Below are 8135 nucleotides of genomic sequence, written 5' to 3'. Positions count from 1 at the left end.
TTTTTCCTTTTAAATAAAATTAAAAAAAAAAAAAGAAAATCGAGTAGATTTAAGATCCTGAGATCTAATAGATATGAACCAGCCACATCATTGGGGAGCCAAAAAGGATCCTAACTTTCTCTGCTGGGAACTCACACTCACTATGGGTACCTAGTCAGTATGACACACAGCCCTGTGTCACATGCATGCTTCAGTGATGCTGCAGGAGGTACAGGCCCAAAACAAGGGCCCTTTATTCTCTCTAGAGGCTGGGGCTGCCTGCACAGAGGGTGTCAGAAATGGGACCAAGAAGTGTCAACCTCCTTCCTACCCACCCAGAATCCCTATGGGCTTGACCAATCAGTTCCTTGGAAGTCGCAGTTCCAGCTCTCAAATGCATAGAGCCAGACACATTAAGACCAAACAGCAAGTGTGGTTCAGATTTTACTGGAATCACATAGGCAGTGTAGGGCTGTACACCAGGCTACACTGGTCTCTTCAGCAGTGCTGGGGAGCACAGAGCTGAGCTCCAGGAGGGTCCGGGCTAACCTCCTTGAAGCAGACACAATGATGGGTAGGATGGTCAGGCTGGTTTTAGTGCAAGACACCATAGTGGTAGCATTAGGAGAGGGTTTTGCCAAAGGAAAATGAAGAGCTAGCACTTTAAAGGGCTTGGCTGGACCAGGGATGACACAAGAGAAAAGAGAGTTTACAGGGCTTTTTCAATTGGGGGAAATAACTGTAAAGTAGTATGAGGGCTGCAGGGGTCTGGCTGACCCTCAGAGCACTGGGCAGCAGAAGAAAACTGGCTTCTCACTGCCATCTTCCGGCTGTCAAGGTCCTATTTGTTTCCCCACTTTGCAGTCTTCATAAACACGGGTCTTGGAAAGAAGCGGCTGGACTTCATGTAAGCAGAAATCTTCTCTAGACCCTAGGAGCAAGAAAGAGAAAAAAGGAACTTAGGATCTAGGCCCCAGTGGGTCTAGGGAAAGCCTATCCATGGGGCTCAGCTGCCATAGAAACATAGAACTGCTTCGTTCCAACTCTGGTGAAGAACGCTTCAATTTCCTGTAACTGAGGGACAACACTGGGGAGGGCTGTTTAAAGTGTCTCATACCCACCACCTACTGAAACACAAGATTATAAAATCCACTCAACATCCCACAAGATAGGTTCTCCCACTCCCAGTTATCAGATGTACAGAGAGGGTGGCACGCTCACACAGCCAGTGTGTGAGACAAGCCTGGGTGCAGCCTGGCTCTGCCTCTGCAACTCTGCACTGTCTTTGCTGCCCTCATCACAGGAGACGCTGTGATTCCCAGGCTCACAGACACTGGCTTTTTTCAATGGGGCAATTTCTGCTTGCCTGGCTTTAAAGCAAGAGGATGGATCTAGTAAGACAAAGAGACTCAAAATGTGCCTGGGCTCCCTTTGAAAAAGCCCAGACTTCATCCAGTCACTCAGTACATCCAGGAAGAACTTGGAATCAGGCAGTAAAATGACTGCACTCACTTCCCATAAATCAGAAAGTCCAAACTATTCTACTTGGTATCTGAATCCAATCTCACTGCATCCCAAACTACTTTATCTGCAGCCCTGCTAGAGCGGGCCTGGAAGAATGCCACTCAGGGGCTTTCCATCAACTTTCCAGGAGTGAGTACAGGATGCTTTCTGAAGAGCTCAAAATCCAGAGCTGCCTGATTCCATCACACCAGGCCCAGCTGGCCACAGCCTACAGCTCTCACCCCTGCAACCCAGCCCTCCCTCCTCATAGTCCTATCAGCTCTTACACAATCTTCAAGGCCACACTGCCTGGACCAGAACCAGAGCTGATGAGAACTAGCTGAGAAAGCAAATCACTTCATGTGGGGTGGGAAAGGAGCAAATTCCAGGCTGTAAAACTAGTTAGATAAATGCTTCAAAATTCCCAAACCTCTTATAAAATAGGCTCTGCTGGGCTCAAACAGGTGGACTCTGGATGATCCATGGTTAGCTATGAGGTGAGGTCCAGGTTCTCTCCCTAGCACACGGGTGGTGGCACATGACCCCACAATCTGGTATGCCTGCTCTCCTCAGCTACACTGAGTCCTAGCATAGGGTGAGGGGTCTCTGCATCTCCCTCTGAGACTGACACAGAGACTCATAGTGAAGAAGTGGAAAATGTCAGTATTTAGGAGTAAAAACTCGTGTACTCCCCATTTCACAAATGGAAAAATGGGATATTAGAAAAAAAAACAGGAGAAGGAGAAGACTGAGAAGGACTGTCCCCAACCATAGAACAGGTCAAGATAAAATCCTCCAACAGGCCACCCACAGGTGTACTCAGTCCAGCACGAACTATAACCGCAGGCTCTCAGTGCTTCCCCAGCTGGAGATCTGATTGAGCGAAGCACCCACAGATCAGATGTCACTATTGTCTGCATCTTGGTGTATCACATCCTTGTAGCCTTGTCCTAGCCCTCCTACTGCCAGCTGCACACACTCCTCATATGCTGTTCCATCCTGCAAAGGGTGCTGGGCTGGAAACGCAGATGCACAAGGGCCTAAAGTTCTTTCTTGGAGCACAAAACAGAACCACCTCTTGTTGCCCATAGAAGCCACAGTTGAAAAGGAGCCCAGCACAACCTCCACTGGCACTGGGACATTCAGCAAATGGCTTATCCTCTACAATCTTGGTTCCCTTATCTGTGCAATGGGACTGGCAATTCTGTTAACCTTGTAGGAATGCTGAAATGATACATTTGATGCAATGGATATAAAATGCTGAGCACGGGCCCTGGCATAAAGTCCAGTGTTCTAATAAATGCTAGTTATTCTTCATTTTAGCTCCAGGACAAGGAAAGCATTTGGAAAATGGGGAAGGGAAAGTACATCAAAAGGGGAATAGGATATCCAAGAGGAAAATGAATCAGAGGCATCACCTCAAAGCGGGATATGAAGTTCTTCAGGTTTGGGAACGCATCTAGGCATGTAGGCTCAAATACTTGGTTCCTCTCAATGGTGTCATAAGCGAGGAAGTCCACAAAGGTGATCTGTAGAAAGCCAAGGGAGAGTGGGTTGGAAGCTCACAACCAGGGAAGAATGACAACTTCTCCTCCCATCACTTTCCCCTCTACCTTGTCCCCTGCAAACCATGGCTGCTTTCCCAGGAACTGTGAGAACAGCTTCATCATTTCAGGGAGTCGGTTCAAGTATTCTGGCTTCAGTTTCTCCTGAGGCAGAAAATAGTTGTCACCACTCTCAGACACAAGCTCGCTGGCAGAAAAGCCAGGCTCTTCCATGCTGTACATGGTCCTGGCTGGCCAAGTACGAGCAGCCACCTTCCTGAGATTGCAAATGGGTCAATACCTAAGTTTCAACTTAATATTTCAACATTTATTATATTGCAAGAGGCACTAAACATGATCTGTCAGAGGTAATGGTAAACTGGTAGGAATAAATCACGGCCCCTGAATTTGTTACCACTGATGTCCAAATCAGGTTGTGTGGGTCAGACCCAAAAGTGCTGTGACACCTGGTAGACTTTGATCTCAGACATTAGGCAGAATCAAAGAAGCCAACAATTAATCGTGCCCATGGGAGAAAAAAGTTGAAAGTTCTGCTTCATAGGGAGGCAGAAAAGGGCTTGGAGTTTTGCATGATTTCCAAACAGATGAAGCAAATTTGCCATGGCAAAAGGAAAATGAGAGAGGTACAAAGGCCTTTAGGTCAACTTTGAGCTGCCTACTGGGAAAACTGTCTATCCCTATGGATGTCAAAGAGACACCACTGGGAAACAAGTTGGAAAGGGGTCTGACCATAAGGGTGTCCTTTTAGGTCCAGCTTGTTCTTTGCATAGTTCAAGCCTGTTTATTCCAGGGCTATGATGCTTTAAAGTAACTGGAAGATAAGGTCTAGGGTAGAAACCAGCAGTCATATGTGGAGGAATATGCCCAAAAATTTACTGTCAGATACTGAATTTCCTACTTGCCCAATTTCTAAGATGTACTAAAGTCTACTGAGAGTTTTCATTTAACCTGACATTGAAGTTTGAGGGTCAGTCTGTTGAAAGTTTAGAGTACTAATAGAATGAGTAGTGTTACAGAATTCGATGGCCAACTGGACTAGAGTACATGGAAATGCAAGGATCTGAGCCTCTGATCAAACGCTGAGGGATGGAAGGGGGCTCACAAAGTCAGAGTCGTAGCAAAGCCTGGCCAGCTCCATGCGGGTATCCATAAGCTGGTTCTCCAAAATGTCCACACGAATCTTCTCCTCTTCTGTCTCACCACCTGAAGTCCACACAAGAGACTCACTCTCAGCATCTGACTCCAGTGAAGCTTAGGGGAATGGCCACTGTTCCCCCCACACCAAGAAGCCAGCCATACTCACACAGGTTGTGCTTGCGGGCAATGTAGCGCATGATGGCATTGCTCTGGGTGAGCTTGTGGGTCCCATCAATTAGGTAGGGCAGCTGTACTGACAGCCAGGATAGGTCAGTTGGGATGCCAGGTCCCAGTATCCCTTCCCTGACTTAGAGCAGACATAAGACTTGGCACTCAGTGTGTCTGCCCAGGGCAAGACCTGAACACCTCTACTGTACAATCAATGAATGAGCTGGAACACCCACTATTGCAGAAAGACAGGATAGACAGCCAGGAATGAGACTAAGTGAGCAGAAGTACTAATCCTAGAAACTACATTAAGATGAGTTAGGGACATATTTACTTCCCCCAAACCACCCCTATCCCTTGTACCTACATTGGGAAAGTCAAGTCCCAGCTTGAACTTCTCGTTCAGCCATTGGCTTTGATCATAATCAGGAGCTGTGATGGAGAAGATGAAGTGAAAACAAATCTGACTTTCTCATTAATCTAGTACCACTTTCATGGAATCAGGGGCAAGACTTTCTGATAGTGCATCTGGAATATGAACCTCTGGATTCCACATTGCAAGGTCATAGGGTAAAGTGTGTTTGCAAGGCTTGTGGACCAACAGGATTAAGGCTTGCAAAAGATTTAGAAAAGTACTAAGGGAGACCAAACCCAATTATAGATATAGAGGGTCCCAAATCCCTTGAATTTTTATTTGATACAAGTTTAAAATTTGAGAATCACTCTCTCCGTCAAACTGCATGCTCATCAGGGTTTATGGAAGGGACAGACTCCAACAAGAGCTGCCAACATGAGCAACATGCACCCAAGGCATGGGCTGCTGGGCACCAGTCATCAGGACTGGGCAGGGGTCTCAGCAGGGAGGTGCTATTACCGTCCCCCATGGTGTATCTCTTCTCCACATAGCTGGTGTCTGTATATTCCAGGAGCAGGCGGATGCCGTGAGCCAGCTGGCAGAAGTGACCCATGAAAGAAGTCAAAGATGAAGATACTTGGACTGTGACCTTCACACCCTCCATGGAAACCACTCACCTTCCCCCAACACACACACACACACCCCTCTCAAAGTTTCAAGGGGCCTTCTGACTGGAACAGAGGGCTCCAGAAAATCCTGAAGAGGATTTGTATTTCAGAATCTGGCCCCAGCCTCTCAGCTGGTCCCGCCAACCCTCTCCCCACTATTTAACCCTAGCTCACCCCGCGGATGTCCCAGTAACCTAGAGTCACAGACATGCTGCTGTTGTAGACCGTGCAGGTCTCCCTCTGCCAGCTTGCTCTCCAGGTTCTGAGAGCGCCGGACAAACGGAGGGGCGGGTCCTGGCTGCAGAGGGGACTTGGGTCCTTCCTGCTCCGCCCCCAATCCCAACCAACCCCGAACGCCAGAGCTCCAGCCGGGGCTGCTGGGGAAGGAGTGAGTTCCGTGCAAAGCTGCTTTAGGTCTCGACGTCGGAGTCGCGGGAGCCGGGACTGGGCGCCCAGAAGCCAAAGCAGGACTAGCTGGGTTCTTCTGCTCCCCGGCCCAGCCAGCGACTCCTCGCGCCCATCCTGCTGGGTCCTCTGGGAGCTGCCAAGTGGACTTGGCTGCGGCTGAATGTTGAAAGCAGTGTGGCTGTCCCTTCTTTCCCTTCCTGGAGCCCCTAGAGTTCCTTGGTGAGGCCAATAAGGACTGACTCCAGAGACTTGTGCACCACTTTGTCCACAATAATTAATAGAAATCAGATTGTCGTCAGGTCTTTGCTAACGAGGGTATTGCGGAGGCCACGCCCCTCAGCTGGCACAGCTTAGTCCCGGTTACATGTGCTGCCCACTCTTCAGCTGGAACCAACCTCCAGGCCTGGGTCTCCAGACTCTGTGTCCAGACTCGGGAAGCAGCCATTGGCCTTGAGTCAATTCCCTTACAGATGTGTCCACAGGGCCTGGTCCTCTGAACTGGTATGCTTTTAACCCCTAAGTGTTGTAATTTCGAATTATATGCATCTTGAATTTCAAAAGAAATGTAGATCTACTGGGGGAAAGATTTTTTTAAACTAGCACAAATTAAAATAATAATTTTGAAAGTACGTGACTATTCACCCATCTGGTTCCTCCTTTATTGGAAAAGAAACAGTTGTAGAGATCATGCTACAGCTATGTCCTGTGGAAAAAATCTTTCAAGTTCAGCGTAGTTGGCCATTAAAGGTGAGAAGTCACGTGGGAACTTGAGGGGAAATTTTGGAAATATGATTCACATTCCAGTGTATTGTACCCTAAAAGGAGTGGAGAAGGAGGGAGTCAAGTGCAGGACAAGGAGACCTTCTGGGCCAGGGCAAGAACACTGAGGAGTCAGGCAGACCAGGGCCAGAGGTCAGGAGCCTTCAGAGGAGAGGACCCTCTCAAAAATAGGGCCTCAGAGGCCAGGGAATCATCCAAAGGGGTGATGGGGGTCTCTGGAAGAAAAGAGCAATGGTTGGAATTACAGAGACTAGGCAGTGGTCTGAAGCAAGGAATTACAGCCATTGGTGACCTTACAGAAATCCATCCCAATGCTGTCTGAGACACTGAACATCTGGGTGCTCAGTTTCAACCATACAGTGTGGGAGATTTTCAGTGTTTTAAAGGGGCACTATGCAGAATAATCAACATATCAAGATACAGCTTATAGAATGAGAATCTCCAGACTGGATTCCATAATCCCTTTAAGTTTTGCAACTAATATCTATCACCTTCAAGGAAAATTCACCAAAATTCTATGTAAAATTAAGTCAGAATTTTTCTTTTAAAAAATATAACTTATTAGAAACAAATAACAACAGACAAATTAAAACATGCCCTCCGTCATGGAAATCTTTTTTAAATCTCTTGAGTACTATCTGAGTAAACTTTTCTTATATACATGTTAATTTTACTGCCAAGCGGAATAAATACAAAAAATAATTGAAAGAAATTAAGATCAGAATGAGGTCATATTGCATCACAACGAGCAATAATAAGACAAAAAGACTCTTTTTCTTCAGGAATTTGAAGCGTGACATTTTAAAGCTTCCAAAAAGGAGAGTGTTACATAAACTGTCACTGTCAAGAACTACACATAAGCATGGCATAAAAGACCTAATCCAGGGAGCCAACACAGAGAGGATGATAGTAAGTTGCTGTCTTTTATGGGGCAGAATCCAGAACCAGGCCTGGCTCTTCAGAGAAAGAACGTGAAATTTTGGTTATAACTGCATTTGTGCTTGCACTCAGCAGCTAGAGCTAGAGTTTCACAGAGAGAAAGTTGGAGGAACAGAGAGAAGGTGAAGGAAGAGAAGGGGATGTGGACTTAGCGAGTAGTTGGAAGGTATAAGGGTTCTTTACACTCCTTTTTCAAATTTTCCCAAAACCTGTTATTATTCAAATTAAAAACTACACATACCCTGTGATCCACAATTCATGTACATATTAGTTTGAATTTCATCATCTAAGTCTTGTATTAACTACATAAAATGCAGCCTGAAATTGCTTAATTTTATTTTTGTTTTGTTTTTTACATTTTAACTTTATTATTTTTTACATTTTTAAAAGTTTTATTTGCAATTGATATGCAATAATTGTACATATTTATGGGGTACCATGTGATGTTTGATACATTGTGCAATAAGCAAATCAGGGAATTTAACATATCTAGCACCTCAAATATCCATCATTTCTCTCATGATTGATAAAATGATTGATACATCATTTTTCTAATTATTTTCAAATACACAATACAATAGAGTTAACTAATATCACCCTATTATACAATAAAACACTAGAGCCTATTTGTCC

General features: G+C 45.8%; 1 protein-coding gene across 1 annotated transcript; it reads right to left on the bottom strand.

Annotated features, from left to right (window-relative positions):
- Window positions 1-410: 410 nt before the first annotated feature.
- LOC100732167 (glutathione S-transferase Mu 2) lies at window positions 411-5738 on the bottom strand. Its single transcript, XM_003479210.4, has 8 exons — window positions 5550-5738; window positions 5227-5302; window positions 4720-4784; window positions 4351-4432; window positions 4150-4250; window positions 3096-3191; window positions 2901-3011; window positions 411-910 (listed from the first exon to the last, which is right to left on the bottom strand). Exons 1-8 carry the CDS (start codon window positions 5583-5585, stop codon window positions 821-823), a joined length of 657 nt encoding a protein of 218 aa, XP_003479258.1. The 5' UTR covers window positions 5586-5738; the 3' UTR covers window positions 411-820.
- Window positions 5739-8135: the final 2397 nt, after the last annotated feature.

Source organism: Cavia porcellus, unplaced genomic scaffold (genome assembly GCF_034190915.1).
Source record: "Cavia porcellus strain 051 isolate PalLab524CR breed Dunkin Hartley unplaced genomic scaffold, mCavPor4.1 scaffold_1, whole genome shotgun sequence".
Taxonomy (NCBI): Eukaryota; Metazoa; Chordata; class Mammalia; order Rodentia; family Caviidae; genus Cavia; species Cavia porcellus.
Note: the sequence above shows the minus strand (reverse complement) of the source record. Positions and strands in the feature narration are given on the sequence as shown.